This window comes from Tasmannia lanceolata, unplaced genomic scaffold (genome assembly GCF_043159265.1).
Source record: "Tasmannia lanceolata isolate RefF3 unplaced genomic scaffold, GAP_Taslan_0.1 ptg000012l, whole genome shotgun sequence".
In the NCBI taxonomy this organism is placed as follows: Eukaryota; Viridiplantae; Streptophyta; class Magnoliopsida; order Canellales; family Winteraceae; genus Tasmannia; species Tasmannia lanceolata.
Genome location: NW_027518689.1, coordinates 54585049 through 54603292, shown reverse-complemented (window position 1 = coordinate 54603292; position 18244 = coordinate 54585049). Strand labels below are relative to the sequence as shown.

General features: G+C 41.4%; 1 protein-coding gene across 1 annotated transcript; it reads left to right on the top strand.

The window, feature by feature from the left end:
• The first annotated feature begins 595 nt into the window (after window positions 1-595).
• On the top strand, window positions 596-7704 carry LOC143887459 (calcium-dependent protein kinase 2-like). The gene is made up of 8 exons (XM_077391540.1): window positions 596-1724; window positions 3290-3433; window positions 3568-3720; window positions 4613-4728; window positions 5532-5699; window positions 5938-6065; window positions 6269-6368; window positions 7490-7704. The coding sequence occupies exons 1-8, from the start codon at window positions 1040-1042 to the stop codon at window positions 7580-7582; spliced, it is 1587 nt and encodes a 528-aa protein (XP_077247655.1). The 5' UTR covers window positions 596-1039; the 3' UTR covers window positions 7583-7704.
• Window positions 7705-18244: the final 10540 nt, after the last annotated feature.

Sequence of the window (18244 nt, the reverse complement as noted above, 5' to 3'; positions counted from 1 at the left end):
AGTAGATCGGTGAAGGATGGATTTGAGGGTCAGTACCGTGTATACTGATTTTACCCCTCACACCTAAGCTTCCACACTGTCACTTCCGCGTGCTAGTTGTATTAGAGATTCTGCAATCCGCCCCCTGCATCACAACCCCCCTGCACCTCCGTGCATTTGCTCAGATCTCGGCATCAACAAGATGAACCCCACAAAATTAGAGGGTTGATTTTCGTCTGTTTTTTAAAATTGAGATTGGGGTCAGTCATTGAGGTGTTGAGTTTGGTTTGAGAGTAGGAGAGAACCATTACTCTTAAAATAAACATTTTTAGTCGTGTACCGCATAACAGAAAATTGTGATTAAATGTGTAAATCATGACTTTAGCCACTTAGGTTGGGCTTATCAAATCGGTTGATATAGAAATTACGACTTAGATATTACAAATTAACAATCCTAATCAAAATCGATCATTTTAGGGCATGTTTCAAAACCACGAAAAAAATATTCCATGGAATATTATTGGGGCAGGTTGTGAGAGAGTACCCGGGAATGAGGTAAGGGGAGAGCCTAGAGAGGGCAGCAGTGGAGATGGCAGAGGAAATGAGAAATTCTTTAAAAAAGATAATGAAAAAATTTGCGCTGCTTCAAATTGGGGAAGGGGATGCTTTTTAATGCTCATCTCAAGCTCACCCTCTCAAGTCTCCCTTTCCGCTCTTCTCTCACGACTGGCCTAATTTCCAATATTGCCAAACATGCCTTTAAGTGGAAACTCACCCCTTAAAAAACAAACAAGAGCAAAACCGTTGCTTCCCGCCAATTCCTCCCCACCTCTCTACCGTCGACTATTTCAGCCACTTACACTCACCCATTCCTAAAATCCCTCCCCATCGATCCTCCCTCAGTAATCCAAACTGTTTTTTGTTTTTCATCTCTCTTTCTTCCCCCTAAATCCTTCTCTCTATACATGCATTTCCTTTCCCAACCATCCCTGTCTTCCACCCCAAACCCCCATTTCTCCCTCCCCCACCATCATCACCTCCTTAATCTCCCATTTCTACCATGGGTAATTGCCTTTCACATGGCAACAAAACCAAAAAAACCCAGAACCTCGATATCACTACCAATGAAAATCCGGGCACCCAGAACCCTATTTCTACCAATGCCCAAACTCCACATTCAGACCCTCCCGCGGCTGTCTCTGCAGCCTCGCGCCCACCGGCGAATCCCGCTGCAATCGGACCCGTCTTAGGCCGACCCATGGAAGACGTCCGATCAATCTACACAATTGGCAAAGAGCTCGGACGCGGGCAATTCGGTGTCACCCATTTGTGCACTCTCAAGGCCACGGGCGAGCAATTCGCGTGTAAAACCATTGCGAAACGCAAACTTGTAAACAGGGAAGATATTGAAGATGTTAAGAGGGAAGTACAGATCATGCACCATCTAACAGGACAACCGAATATTGTTGAATTAAAAGGAGCTTATGAGGATAAACAATCTGTACATTTGGTTATGGAGTTGTGCGCCGGAGGAGAGCTATTTGATAGGATTATTGCCAAGGGGCATTATACAGAACGAGCGGCTGCGTCGCTGTTGAGAACAATTGTACAGATTGTTCACACGTGTCATTCGATGGGTGTTGTTCATAGGGATCTCAAGCCAGAGAACTTCCTTTTGTTGAGCAAGGATGAGAATGCACCCCTCAAGGCTACAGATTTCGGTCTTTCTGTGTTCTTCAAGCAAGGTTCAAGTGTTGATTTTATCTTATTATTTGGTTGGTATTTATGTGTTATTCTTTCTTTTGTGGGTTTGGCTTTCTTTTCATGGTTTGTAAATGATTAAATTTTGCTTTTCAGAATGATATGCGGGAAAAAAACTTCATATGTTCCTTCATGGAATGGGTTGCATATATTTAGTATTTATTTCAAATAATTTATGAACAATTTGGTTGTTCCTTGCAAATAATACAGAGAAAAGAAATTTTAGTCTTTTTCACGAAAATCATAATGTGGGCCCGTGTCATTTGCCCATTAGATATGTTAGACTACTGTATGTTGGAGTACCATTAAAAAAATTAGTGTGGATGGACCCTTGGACTGTTTCCTCTTTCAGCTGGCTACACATAATCAAATGTGTTATTTTTTCCATTCCTACTATCATTTTCAGTTGATAGTCCTGCTGTAAGTAAAATTTGTAATGGAATTTTGAGTCACTAGTATTTATATTATTATCGGTATCTTAAGATGATTATAGTTGTTAGGTGTTCTATCTTAAGGTGAAGAAATCGGTTTTCTAACAATTCATTAGACTAATTTTTATTTTCCCTGGAAAAAATGATATTGGGGACATCATTATCCTCAATAAAATGGATGGTCTTCGCTCACCTGATCGTATGATGATTGGGCTCGTTGATCTGGTGTGTCCTCCTGTGATCGGAGCAAATGATCTTAATTTCTTGATCAAGTATTAACAAAATAGGAGGTCTATTAGGTATACCCATGAAAAACTTTAACCATTATTGTTTTCAGGCCTTGACGTTGGGAAGGGATCTCTGTTCAGCAATGAGATCAACTGTGTCGCCTGGTGATGGGCTTCTTTGATCAACAGTCCCAATCACCAAGCATATGGTTGGCAGACCATCACCTAAAGATTTAGATGACTGTCTTCTTAGTTTAGCTCTCGTTTTCCTTTTTAACATTTTCCAAAATTGGGAATTCAAATTTTCAAGCCATAAAATATAGAATGGAATGTATATTGCTCCTGCAGTTTTTTTTTCAACAAATAGGCTCCTTCCATCAGGAGAAATGCATACTAAAAATTGTCTGGATGAAAACTCTGTGCTTGGGAACTATGCCATGTCACACACAATTATGACTTAAAACCGTAATTTAAAGAGAGTGGTTATATGAAGTACATCAAGTTGTGAAACTGTAAAGAATTAAATTGTGATAGCTACCAATTACAACTGTCATTCAATAAAAAAAATCAAGGAGTTATTCTCTGATTGTGCTGAATCATTAGACCTGTAAATTTCAAAAAAAAAAAAAGAACTTTAGGTTCCTTATTTAATTGCATGAGAAATTAAGAGTTCTTTTAGCATCAAGGTTCAGAAAAAAAGTTTGTTGGTCTGAATTTCTAGCGTGGAGGATCATCCCTTCAACACCTTCCACTTTTAGCCCAAGTTCAATCTAAATAGATGTGGCTGATATGGTTTAATATCTGCTGTACCTAGTGTAATTACAGAGTTTCTTATGGACGATTTATATGTTAGACAGATTTTGCTAACAAAATCAGTTATTAAATGAGCAGGTGAAGTGTTCAGAGACATCGTTGGCAGCGCATATTACATTGCACCCGAAGTCCTGAAGCGAAGGTATGGGCCAGAAGTTGATATCTGGAGTATTGGAGTAATGCTATATATTCTTCTTTGTGGAGTACCTCCTTTTTGGGCTGGTAATATCTCCTCTTCTCTCACATTTTTTTTATTTTTATCCCTTTTGAGATTTCACACTGATTTAACCATGACTAATAACCAAGCTATAGAGAATATGAGCATTGACTAAAACATACAAAATTTGGGTTCACAGAGTCAGAGCATGGAATTTTCAATGCAATCTTGCGTGGGCATGTCGATTTCACAAGTGATCCATGGCCATCCATTTCAGTAGGTGCAAAGGATCTGGTCAAAAAGATGCTTAATTCAGATCCCAAGCAGAGGCTCACAGCATTCCAAGTTCTCAGTAAGTATAATTTTGATCCTCAGTAATTTATGCTTATGATATATACATTATATACATTGACGTCAACGTTAGAGGCAAAATAAGAGAAAACATCCAGAAATTTATAACTAACCTAGATTTCCAAATTATTAGACTTTATTAGTTTGCATTTTTATTATATTAAATGGTATGAATTTGCTATAACTGTGCCTTTTTCCCACATGAAGATGGCCTTAAGTGCGTAACACTGTGGCCACAGGCTCAAGCTTGACACTTACCTGCCAAAAGAGAAAGAATCAGCATGCAATTTCTGGGAAGGTGCATTTTTTAGCAGATAATATGGTGTTTGGGTGCACTCACATTTCTATTATCATGATATTGAATCATTTGACTAAGATAAAATTATCATGAAAAATTAGGCCATCTTTGTTTTGGATTTTGAGAATCGGTTGTGAGTCCAAAACAGATTATTGGACTGAAATTCAAGTTTACTTTTGAGCCCAATAATCAGTTTTGGACTCACGATAGGTTTTAGAAATACAAAATAAACAGAGCCTTTGTTTTTTTATTGTTATTGTATTAAAGGGTGTGCAATAGGATCATCGGACAAGGTTAAGAATAATTGTTTTCTCCAATAGGTAAATTGAGGTTTATATTTTCTATTATATCAAGTAGGATGCATTTATGTAAAACATTCCATGAACTTATTATGGATGATCTGTTTTAGAATGTTTTATAAGTTTATTCCAAGTCATGTACTTCCTTAAATTTATTTTTAAAATAATAAATTGTAAATATTTGCTAAAGATGTGAAAACTTAATATCCTTTTTTTTCTCATTTGTTCTTTTAAATTTCTAATTAATATGGTATTTAATGGTATATTTTTACTGATGAATGCATGTGAGTTTTCAGATCATCCATGGATCAAGGAGGATGGAGAAGCACCTGATACACCTCTTGACAATGCTGTGCTAAACAGGCTTAAACAGTTCAGAGCGATGAACAAGTTCAAGAAAGTTGCTCTCAGGGTAAGCAATCATGCCTGCCTTTCACATTTCATGGTGCTAATTGTGGCAGAGATCATCTTTTTAATTATGTGAGCAATGAACAACTTGAAGAAAATTGTGCTCATGGGTAAGCGAGATCATTATTTTTAATTAGGGGGATGATTTTTTCACCACCCCCCTGTTGATAATGTGCCCCCATTTAACGTGATTTGACATCAAAAAGCGTTAAAGGCTGCTCACAATTCAAGTTAAAAGGACGGGGGGGGGGGCATTATGCTACTCCATTTATGATGACATGATCTTAAACAAGAAAATCATATACTCTTCTCTTTGATTAAGCCAAACTCATTTGCCGCTTACGAGTAATCTGTTAATTCTCCTAAAACCAAGTCGCATAATAAAACCCGTGCTTATAACCTCTTGAGCAGTTGACAAATTCTTCTCAAGGTGGTCCCACCCATGGAAACTACCATGCCACAGCATCCTAACTGATCCCCTGAAAAATAGACCTTGGAGGGGATTTCCATATGTGACACCACAATGCAAAATTGAAAACTGAAAAAGTTGATTTCTCTTAAAACTCGTTTGGTACTTTCTGTCATTAGCTCTAAGCATGTACTTTTCTAATTATGATCTGCCTAAGAATAAGAAACCCAAATTACAACCCAGATTGCCAATTGTAGTTTCCTCTTTTATTTATTAAGTACTACGTATACATGTTTAGATCTAACATTAGAACTCTTCTGACCCATAAGCATTTATTCTGGTAATGAACTCTGAATTATTGAGATTATCACTCTCTGTTTCTTTCTTCAATTGGGAAGGTAATAGCAGGGTGTTTGTCAGAGGAAGAAATCATGGGTTTGAAGACAATGTTCAAGAACATGGATACCGATAACAGTGGGACCATAACACTTGAAGAACTTAAACAAGGACTCTCCAAGCAAGGAACGAAGCTATCAGAGTACGAAGTTAAACAGCTTATGGAGGCTGTAAGTTCTCAAAAACATTATTAAACGCCAAAATCAGTTAACAGGCTATTGGATCATTTTTCTTCTTGAAGTGCTTCAAATTTCCGGTTCAAAAATCATTAAGGACATGTAAAGGTTTAGTAGAAATTAAAATTAAATAAAAAATCAGAGAAGCATCATGCATTTATTGAAACTTGATCATGCTTTCCTTTTTCTTTTATATGCTTCTTGCATTCTTTGATATTTTATTTTTGAACAGGCTGACGCCGACGGTAATGGAACCATCGACTATGAGGAGTTCATCACAGCAACAATGCACATGAACAGAATGGATAGGGAAGAGCATATATACACCGCATTCCAATACTTTGATAAAGACAACAGTGGGTATGTGGCAGTCAATTAATAATTGCATTTATGAAATCAACGACTGGTAAAATATAATCTGTTTCAAGAGCATACTTCGATAGACATTGTGCTTGAAAGATTTTGCTATACTGTTAAACTCAAATTTCAAATTCTCCAGTTACTATAATTTGGATGATCTGTTTCACGATAATTGAAGTTATTTCAACTGCTTTTATTGTCAGGTTCATTACGATGGAAGAGGTAGAGCAAGCTCTTAAAGAGTTTGGCATGCATGATGGAAGGGACATAAAGGAAATTATTTCAGAAGTCGACGGTGATAACGTAAGGAACAAAAAAAATGTTAATAGTTCTTCCAGTATTAGCAAATATTCTTATTTTTCTTAAAACTTAAATTTTAGAAAACGGTCCGAAACTGGCATAATTACTCAGATGGTGACAACATTCACCCATCATCAACTCTTTCATGCATAGTCTATGATTTCAACTCATGGAAAGGCTAATACCACTAATAAGTAACCTTCGTTATTATGAATTTCCATCCTTCAAATGAATGATGATTATAATGCATTCTTAAAACCCACATATTTTTTGTTCTTTAGCTAACGCAGACCTGAAAGATGATTCTAAAGCATTCTTAAAAACCATGGTTTTAAATTTCGACGAAATTTCGGATATCGGTGGGACCGAAACCGAAATTTCCCGAAATTTGATATTTCGCGAAATACCAAATTTCGGAGAAAATGGCATTTTTAAAATAAATAAATAAATGTTACAAAATTTCGGTTGAAATTTTGGAATTTCGGTCGAAATTTCGGTCTGAAATTCGGAATTTCAGTCCCAAATTTCGAAGCTTAACGATTTCGGTGGGTTCCGAAATAGGTACCGAAACTGAAATTTAAAACCTTGCTTAAAACCCACATATTTTCTTTTCTTTGGCTAACACTGACCTGGAAGATGATTCTAATCATTATTAAAACCCACATATTTTCTGTTTTATTTATTTTTTTGCCAATACAAACCTAAGATTTGGGTCATTGGTAATCAGTTGGGAGAAGTCCAAATTGCCCTGTTTTCTACAGTGATCTGCTCCTTAACTTCCACGTGTGCTGCACCCAAAAATACTGGGAACTAAGATTATCAAACTAATTAGCCACTTTACGCCATTTTCTTCCCTATTCACTGGGAATAGAATGAACGCTGGGCTATTTAGATCAAACTTACTGCAAACCACATAATCTTTTCCTTGGGTATTTCAGTCAGAAGCCCCAAAATAACTTTTAGCAGCATCTGGTTTAACCGTTCAAGTATGCAATTACATGGAATCTGTTAAGGAGTGCACATGATGGCCCAACTGAGGAACAAGCAACCATTGAATTCCAAGTCCAGATCATCACTACCCTCTTTCGAAGGCAATAATTTTTGCTCCGGTTCCCTTCATGCAGGATGGGAGGATCAACTATGATGAGTTCGTGGCAATGATGAGAAAAGGAAATCGAGAAGCAAACCCCAAAAAGCGGCGTGATGTGTTCATGTAAATTGGAATTGATTTTGTGATACGATAATTTGTTTGGGTTCTTTTGGTGTGTTAACAGTATCCATGATCCTGTATCAATGACCCTGGGAGAAACTCATGTATACTATCTGTTGGAATTAAGGAGGGGCTGGGGCTGGGGGAGGATTACAATAACCTTTCATGGGGTTTGAGGGTTGTGGGGGTTTCACCTTTCTGATCATTGAGCTCAAGAAAAAAGAAAGAAAAAACAAAAAATCCTATTAATGCTTAGGATTCATGGATATTTTACTATACTTCTCTCTTTCCTTTCTAAAGAAAATAGATCCAAGTTGCTTGCTCACAAGATACTAAATCATGGTTAGAGTTCAAAGTTTTTTGCCACAGTTGGTCACGATGAAGATCTCTAGATTCATCATTTTCAACTATCGAATTAACTAATACATAACTGAACAAATGACCCAACATTTTGTATGGGTAACTGAAAGCAGCTTATCTTTTCTTTCCCTCAAGTTTGATAGGCTTGTTGAGGAAAAGGTAGATAGTAGAATTTGGTTTAGAAAATAAGAGAAAGGTTCCTTCAACTTCAAGGTGTGTTACTGCGGTTGCTTCTTCATCAAAATTAGAGGAATGTTATGGTAAAACTTCGTTTCAAACGATGTGGTAGAAAGCAACGTGCGACCATCGAAGATCGTTGAAGTGACTAATATCGAACCATACCGAATAAAAAATAGGATTCCTGATCCAATCAAGAATCGTAACCGGGATCAATTTGCTTACAATACTTAGTTGACATTATAGTAGATAGAGTATAGTTGAGTAAAAAGTGATAGATGGAACTGCCATCTATTTGTTGAACAGACAGATCGGCCGAAAAAACCATAACTATACATAGCAATGAAACACTAGGATTTTGAAAAGATTAGGTTCGGAATTCTTCCAAGAATTCCTTACGGAAGAAGAGCAAGTTTTTTGTTTGATCTTCGCTAGAACCTAATTTTATTGAAATTTCATTTTACAGAATAAACCTAAATTAATACTGAACTAAACGATCAAGGAAGCGAAATCCACTGAAGTACTACAAAGAGGAATAAGATGAATTGTATCAACAAAGTTTTTTATTTTATTTTTATTATTATTATTTTCATTTTTGTTTTATGAATTTTTCATTTTTTCTTCAAATCCAAAGAATTCTCTTTGGCTCTACCCATGAATTATCTAGTAATAGGTCTTTTCACAATGAGATCCATCACAAACCTCGTGTGGGGCTAATAGTTCTTCTTTCCCATCTCATAGAAAATCCTTTTTCGCTCCGCCTCACTCACTAGTAACTGAGCAATTCTTCCTGTTGCTTTTACAGATGAAAATAGATGGCAAGTGCTTGATCGAATTGATCAGGTAGCACAACCCCTGACGGAACAGAATTCAACTAAGTCACTGAGCTTCCCTGTTTAAAAGCCAACCCTTTCAAAGCCGCGGCGGCAAAGTCGCTTTTTTACCTATTCCATTAGGAACCGCAGATTTTTTGGTACATCACATTCATGCCTCTTTTTGTTGGTGGAATCCCAATGAAAACAATGCGATTGATGGTAATCCCAAAAAATTCTATTGCTAGTGACTACTAATAAATGAAATAATAAAAAGTAAATAGTAAAATAGAAAACAATACTAAACTAAGAAAATAATAAAAAAGAAAATCAAAATTCATTAGATATATGGACATATAAATAGAACTTCAATTCCATTTCTTCGCTAAGCAATCATTTATTAATTAGGACATGTTCGTTTCCCAATACTCGCAAAGAAAAAAGGATGTAACTTAGACAAAAAGAGAAGTGACTCAGAGCTCCCCGTTTCTGGTTCTCCTGTAGCTTCATCCTCCGGAACCGCAAGAATTCTTAGAATGGGATTCCAACTCAGCATCTTTTGATTGAGATTTTGAGAATTACTATTAAGGGTTCACATCATAATAGTGCTAGTTGATGAGAGTTACTTCGGGAGTAAAAAAGGTAAAGTCAAACTCATTTGGCTTATTCTTTGAGAGAGAGTTCTGACCTCTCAGTGACTAATGATCGAGTGAGACATAATTTGTTTAGTTTGGATCCTTCCGGTAAAAAAGAGGAACAAAGGCTTGCGACCCTGCGAGGGTGAGCTAACTCCAAAAACCATTTATACAAAATGGTAAAGGGGACCCTTCTATGATCATAGATCATAGAGATCGATAGAAATATGAAGGAGGGGTAGGAGAGGGGGTCAAATATCTAGGGGGTGGACGAATCTCTTCTTATCTCTTCATATATTTATGTTATGTGTCAAACTGATCCCTCTGTAGGGGTGCAACTTGGGTAGGGCTCAACCCGAACCCGACGGGTTCAACCCTATTTTGGCTCGTGTTGGGTTCGCATTTTCTCGGGTTGGGTTGGGTTGGGGTTAGGAAAAGCCAACCTAATTTAATTTCAGGTTGCGTTAGGGTTGAGGCCTTGGCAACCCGACCTGACCCGAACCCAACCTCTGTCCGTTAGTTTACTCATGTTTTTCTAGGATCATGCTTTTTTTCCTTGTATTTTTCTATGTGGCCTGAGATGAACCCAAACCCAATCCGACCCGATTCGGAGACGGGTTGGGATAGGGTTGACCATCCTCAACCCGAGGCTTGGGTTGGGTTGAGTTAGGGTTGGGAGAATGCAATCTTGGGTTGGGTTAGGGTTGGCCTCAACCCGACCCAACCCAACCCGAGTTGCATGCTTATCCCTCTGGCCAAAGACTAGTGGTAGGTAAAGAATATTTGCCCCTACCAATTGATGAATCGACGTGCATAGGGTTTTCATGAATCTTTCTCCAACATTGAAATACAGGTGTGACAATCCAAGAGGGGGGCTGAATTGGTTAATTAGAAATTTTAGGCTTAATTAAGGGAGATTAAAAATTAATCTATTTAATTAAGCACTAATTAATCTAACCCTTGTTCAAATACATTTATCAATAGAAGCTAAGGTTTAGACATTCTAATCATGCACATTTAGCTAATCCTTGTTCAAATGGATATCATAATGCGATTAGGGTTTATAACATTTAACACAAGTGCATTTACTAACCCTTGTTCAATTAAAACATAAACAGAATTAAGGTTAGAGATTACCAATCACCACACGTGAAAGTGAAGGAAAGGAAGAGAGAGAGACAATGCACACCACAATGAGGAAACCAAGATTTATAGTGGTTCGCTCATAACTTGACCTACTCCACTCTTCCAAGTTTGGCTCCTTGGGTACTCCACTATGGTGAGATTTCAAGCCTAATCTCGAAGCTCTTACAATAAGCGTTTCCATTCTCAAGGGCCAAAGCGAAGCCCCTCGCACGAAGCCTTCTTCACCTTTCTTGGGCCGAAGATGAGACCCTCGTCTTCCCTTTCTTTACGGACCGAAGAGAAGACCCTCTTCTTCACAATTCTTTCCGGGCCGAAGAGAAGACCCTCACATGAAGAATAAAGAAAAATGTAAAACTTTTAATGCCTCTTAATAGACGGATTACAACTTTGTAAGCTCACATTCACTTCAAGAAATAAACAAATAAAAGCTCTATGGTGTGCCTCTTGATAATGTGTAGAAATGGAAGATCAAAGAGGTTTTTAGCTTTTGAAATAAAATGTTGAAACTCAAAGAGAAATGAGATTTGATCTTTCTCAAATGTTCAAAAGCTTGTAGAGATAGGTTTTAATGATGTATATATAGTGTATTTGAAAATATGACCGTTTGGGGGTAAAACCGTAAAAAATTGGCTTGAAAAAGTCAAGCAGAAAATGCCCTAACGGCTAATTTGCTTGACCGCGGTGGTCGACCGGGCTACAGCTGTCGTCCGCCCCTATCGGCTGCCCTATTCTATTTTCAAATTTCTTACTGTCACGGTCGACAAGCCACATGGCAGTCGTCCGGCGAGGGCTAACTGTTTGTTCAAGAAATTTGGCTCAAAAACCTATCTCGGTCGACCAACCCATGGCGGTTGCCCGCCCAAACCCATGACAGATTATTCCGTTTGAAACAGACACATATTCACGATCTCCCGGCTTGACCCGGTCGATCGGCCCGATAAAATTCGAGATGGCTTGGATTTCCAGGTTCCATCCTGTGGTCGCCCGGCATAGCTCGGTCGACCGGCTGTGAGTGAAATTCCATTTTAACTTTAAAATTCAGGGGCTTTTGGGCTATGGTCTTTGGGCTTAAGTCCTAGGTTTTCAAACACATTTTGGGGTGTGTTAATGGTTTTCAAAGGTGTAAAAAGTTAAGTATGAAAACTATTTGAAAACCTTTTGACAGTGCATTTTACATAAAATCAAGAGGACTCCAAATACATTCTAAAAATAAGAACCTTGAGTCTTCTTGGAATGCCTTGGCTCCTTTGCACTTTCTTGGACTTCTTCGGGTTAAGTGAACATCTTGAACTTTGTCTTAGCTCTTGTGACATGTCCTCCAATCTTCAATGCATGTTGAGGTACATGAGGTGTCACCATGGCATGTTCAACTCCAAGCTCCTTCTTAACCACTTGCTTAGGAACTTGTGGGCTTCATGTTGAGCTTCTTTACTTGAACATCTTCAAATGAGGATGTCTTCACTGTAGGTGCAAGCTCTTGGTTCCTTTAATTCTTGATCCACAAGCCATGTGTTGTGAAGAGTTGTGTAATGGCGATTATGATATGAAAATCTTGTATACAACACAACACCTCAAAGCAACACATCAGTCCATAAATGCTAATCAATTTAATTTGCTAGCATCAAGACAAGAAGGTAAGGTGAATGATTAACCCATGGGAACCCTTGGGCTTACAAACATACAATTAACCCTATTTTATGAAATAATGTTTGTAGATGTTATGCACAAACAAAAACAAACCCAAACGAACACCTTCAGATTTTACAAGTTTATGAGACTGATTTCTATTTTCAACAACATACACAATACAAGAGGGAAATAAAAAGAATGTTTTGTTGTAGAAAGCATTTGTGCAACCATGTGCCTCTAGTACCCTACAACGCATTGCCCCGCTTTGCACTCGTGTGAAAATGCGATGCAACCTCCTATAGCTCATCAATTACAAAGCACATGAGATTTAAAAGGCATATGACTTGAGTGGAGGGATACTTATAGAGCTCTCTCCAATCTTTTAACTTTTTCATGTTGGATTAAACTTTTAGTCCTATGTTTTCTACAACACATTTTGAAAAACCGTTTTTTCAAAAAAAAAAATTCAAAGACACAAATATTAAAAAATTTCAACAATCTTCCGCTATTTTTAAAATAAAAAAAGAATATATCTGTAGACAAAAACGCTTTCGTTAGTATTTTTCATTTTAGAACCATTTTCCCACTCCCCAAGCCATTCCCTATGTTTTCTCCAATTCCAGGTCATTCTCTCTGTAGCGTTCCTTTTTCCTCCATTTCCATCACTTTCTATCTCATTTCTCTTCTCCTTCTCTTAGGAGTTCATTTTCCATGGAAAATTTGAAGAAGTTTGACTTTCGGAGCCCACCATATTTTTTCGAGAAAATATTATTTCATTACTAATAAATTTCGGTCAAGAGGTGGGGGCCTACCATTTTCAAAAATTTTAATTAAACAATGGTTGGAACTTCGGCAACTTAAAGCGGGGCCCACAATTTGTATTTCGAAAATTGCATAATTTTAATCAATTGATGTTTGGCCAAATTGAAGAGTGGCCCGCTATTGAAATTTTGAATTTCCATGGATATCCGGCCAATTTGGGAGAGGACTCAATGCAATATGGAATTTATAAAACCCATTTGTCACCATTTGGTGGACTTTTATTTGGATCCCCAATCTCACTTTTGGATTTTTCTAGCCATCACCCTCTCTCCTGCAAATTGTTCTAGCTAGTGGGCCCCACAAAAGTTGTTCTTATCTAAATGATAGATAGCTGTTGGATGAGTAAGAGTCCTTGCTGATTTAGACTTCAATTAGAACTGGAAAATTGAAATGAGTTGGATGCTACGACCATGATTCGGTCACTTGAAGAAAACTCCCAAATTCGTTGACCATTTGTTGGGTCCACTAGAGGAGACAAAGGCCCAATTAATTACAAATAATATTGTTATGTAGCATGTGTGCTGAGATGGGCATGACATCATGTTGTGAGGTGGCTGAATTTCCATAGGGAATAACTCGTGTAGTTGCCATTTTTGACATTCAATTAGATGTCCAGCTATGGTTTTAGTTTGGAAGGCAAACCAACATATAGAGCTGCTGTTGCTATTCTTTTGTTCAACTTTGGAACAGCTTTATGCAAAATTATAAAAAACTCCAAGAGATCCATATTCGACTACCCATTGAATTCTCCCAATTGCGAGATCTGATATGATGCAACCTTTTCGAGATTTTGATATATTCTCTTCGAAAAAATCGAAACTCACTTTCTTTTATTAGGTGATTTTGTTAATCAGACCTTCTCTCATAATTAGAAGATTTCAGCAATTTCTCTCCCCTCAAACATTGAAAAATCGATTCTATATCCCCTTGTTTTTTAATTTCTCTCATTGGTGGTCACGTTTTGGGGATTCATACGATTTCTCTCTCATATTTATGTAAAGAGGGTTATTTTCAGAGCATCCTCATATTCCCAATAATGCGCAGCAACTTTCGATTCCCAGAAAGAAGAAGGCAAGCACTTTTTTTTTGGGCAAGCGCTCTCTCTCTCTCTCTCTCTCTCTTCTAATAGAGGAAAGAGGATATCACGTGTTAGGCCAAAAATCGGTAACAGGTTATGGTAGGGCTGGGTGGTCCGGGCTAACGAGCCACGGCTGAATGGCTGGTTGAGTCCTGCGCTGCACAGAGTACAGACAAGAAAGAAAAGGGTCAGAGGACCAACCCGGAGTGATACTCCGGACGGGCGCTTCGACACTCAAGTCAGTATGAGCAGGAGTGTAGAGCAATGTCAGAGCAAAAAGCTTAGAGTTTTGGTTCTCAGATTTTCAGGACCCTCACCTTAGCACAAGTGAAGGCTATTTATAGTGATTCTGAGCCACCTGTCTAGGACAGGTGGTAGTTTTGAGCCAGGTGGTGGCCTCTGTATGGACCAGGTTTCATACCTAAGGAGGGCAGGTGGAGGTCCCTGATTGGTCCAGGTGTCACACCTAGTGGAGACAGGTGTTGGCCTTCCAACGGTCCTTGTGAGGGCCACGTGCCAGAAGCTAATTGGATGCTGAGTTCGGACCCCTCAGTGCTGAGTCCGGATTGCTGAGTCCGGATTCCCTCAGTGCTGAGTCCGGACCCTATCAGTTGCCCCCTGGTTCTTCAAGCCATGAAAGTGGCTAGAAGAAGCAAAGAGAAGGTAAAGACAGCGTCAGGCCGGCCTTAAGACCTCCAGGCAGCTAAGGCCGGGCTCAGACTCAGCTAGGAGAAATAGTGGCTGGACAGGAGACTCCTGGCGCCCTGGCCTGGCCTTGGCGCTTGGCCTGAAGGAGTACGGCCGGGCAGAAGGCATTCGACTATCCAGCAAATCTGTTTTTTTGACCAGAGGCCTGGGCGGCCAGGGGTCCTGGACGTCCTTGGTTCAGGAAGTCATGTGGTCCTGCTCGGCTAAGGTTGTGAACGGCCAGCCGGGCAGGTCTTTGCTGGTGAAACCTTTTGTCGCCTAGCGCTTTTGTCGTCTAGCGAACGCGCCATATCCTGTCCGGACAGCCGGACAGGTCTTTGTCTTTTGAATTATCCTGTCCGGACAGCCGGACAGGCCTTTTGTCGCCTAGCGCTTTTGTCGTCTAGCGAACGCGCCATATCCTGTCCGGACAGCCGGACAGGTCTTTGTCTTTTGAATTATCCTGTCCGGACAGCCGGACAGGTCTTTTGTCCCCCTGAGCTTTTGAATTATCCTGTCCGGACAGCCGGACAGGTCTTTTGTCGCCTAGCGCTTTTGTCGTCTAGCGAACGCGCCATATCCTGTCCGGACAGCCGGACAGGTCTTTGTCTTTTGAATTATCCTGTCCGGACAGCCGGACAGGTCTTTTGTCGCCTAGCGCTTTTGTCGTCTAGCGAACGCGCCATATCCTGTCCGGACAGCCGGACAGGTCGTTGTCTTTTGAATTATCCTGTCCGGACAGCCGGACAGGTCTTTTGTCGCCTAGCGCTTTTGTCGTCTAGCGAACGCGCCATATCCTGTCCGGACAGCCGGACAGGTCTTTGTCTTTTGAATTATCCTGTCCGGACAGCCGGACAGGTCTTTTGTCCCCCTGAGCTTTTGAATTATCCTGTCCGGACAGCCGGACAGGTCTTTTGTCGCTTAGCGCTTTTGTCGTCTAGCGAACGCGCCATATCCTGTCCGGACAGCCGGACAGGTCTCTGTCTTTTGAATTATCCTGTCCGGACAGCCGGACAGGTCTTTTGTCGCCTAGCGCTTTTGTCGTCTAGCGAACGCGCCATATCCTGTCCGGACAGCCGGACAGGTCTTTGTCTTTTGAATTATCCTGTCCGGACAGCCGGACAGGTCTTTGTCTTTTGAATTATCCTGTCCGGACAGCCGGACAGGTCTTTTATCGCCTAGCGCTTTGGGACCTGTGCCTTGTATTTAATGCAGGCGGCGCATTTAATGCGAGCGGCGCATTTAATGCGAGCGGCGCATTTAATGCGGAAGGCGACGTGGCGCACTCCGGCTGGCGGAAATGGGCGGGATTTTTCCCGCTCTTCCCAGCTTCTCTATAAATACAGGAGTTTACTCTTCATTTCTTACTTTTCATCTTTTACTCTCCTCCTCTTCTGTTCGGCTGCTCAAGTTTTCTGCCCGCTTCGGATCAGTGAGCCCGGAGTTCCTCGTCCAACACTCCAGTTCGGTAATCTTTTTTAGCTTTTAGCCTTTCTTTTCTTTTTTTTCTTTTTATGTCTAGCACTAGTTCGGAGACGGACTCCAGTTCAAAGGAGTCCGGTTCGACTAGTACCGCATCGGGGTCCGAGGCATCGGAGAGGGCGGTTCCGGCCTCACCTATAGAGGAGGCCGGTGTTGAGGGCGAAGAGCTAGTGATCATAATAGACGAGGAGAGCGGTGAGGAAATGAGTGTGGACTTAGACACAATCCCGGCCTGTGGGGACGGACCGGATCGGGTAGAAACCAGCGACGATGATGAGGACGTCGAAACGGCAGTCCCTCAATCGTCGCGCATGCCAGTCGAGGTGATAGCGGAGGCACAGATGGAAGCCAACCCGCAGTATAACATCGGGGCCCTATACGAGGTGAACCATCTGTGGCCGAACAGGCTTCAGATCGTCAGGGACAAATACTGTATTCCTAGCCGGTACATTCTGAGGGCGGCTGTCGAAGGGGATCGGGCCAGCAACGATAGCGCAGACCTCTGCGTGTATGAGGAGGCCTTCCGGGCCGGGCTTAGGCTCCCCTTCCACCCCTTCTTTGCGGATGCACTGAATTACTACGGGCTGGCAGTTACACAGGTCGTCCCGAACTCTTGGAGGACACTGATCGGCTTCTTGTACCTTCTTGAAGTCCGGCTCCGTAGGAACCCCACCGTGCCCGTCTTCAGGATGTGTGCGCACCTGAAGAGACATAAGGACGGCGGCTGGATCTACATTAGCCAGAGGCCTGAAATGAAAATGATCCCTGGGATACCTTCTTCCATTCACACATGGAAGAACAGGTTCTTCTATGTCAGGGACACCGCGCCGGGCTCGCAGTGGCCGTTCTCATTACAATGGAGAACGCCGGACACTCGCCGCCTTAGTAAGAAACCAGCCCTCGAGGACTATGATCATATGACCTTCGCTCTGATCAAAGAAGAGCTCAAGCGAGGTCCAGTTCACTGCTCAGAGTTCGAAGAAGAGGCCGAGCTGGTCGCACTCGGGGTCAGTCGTGCGACGCCGGCACGTACGTAGATACTATAGGATAGCATTTATTTTTCTGAAGTATTTTCCAACTTTCATATTGCTGACTGCGCTCCGTTCTCTTTTGCAGAAATGGTGAAGCAGATGTCCCTCTTGGACAGAATCAAGCAGTCCTCTGGCGCGTCCCCAGCGCAGGAGCAGCCCCAAACAAAGGGCAAGAAGAGGAAGGTGCCGGAGTCGACCCCGCCGATGGTCGCGCTGGCTAAGCCTCTTAAAAGCAGCCGGGCGACGCATAAGCTTGCCCTATCGAGCCGGGCAGACACCACGGGTCAGAGCTCCAAGTCCGGAGCGGCGACGGGGTCAAAGCACGGCGGGGCAGTACTGGGTATGCCGGCCACAGCATCGGTTGGAGGCGACAACGTCTTCCGACCGAACTGGGCCGTGCAGAAAACGGACACCGGCCTGGGGGATACCCGGGTGGCTACAGAGTTGATGTATAAGGGCGTCCTCTCACGCGACCGGCTAGCAGTCGAAAAAGAGGTGCCGGAGACCTGCGAAGCGGCAATCAGCTCCGCCCTCTATCAACTCCAGGTGTACTCAAGGGATATGGCCAAGAAGCGATATCTCTTCTCTGAGACGATCACAAGGATCGAGTCCGAAAAGGCCCAGCTCCAGAAGGAGAACGGCGAGCTCACTGAAGCCGTCCAGATCAAAGAGGCCGAACTCAACAGTTTACAGGACGAACTGCAGAGGGTCAAAAACCAGGCCGTGCAGGATCTCCTAAGTGCGGCAGAGAGGGCCGGAAGGAAGGAGAAGGCGGCCGTGGAGAAGGCCGTGAAGGAAACTGAGGAGAGG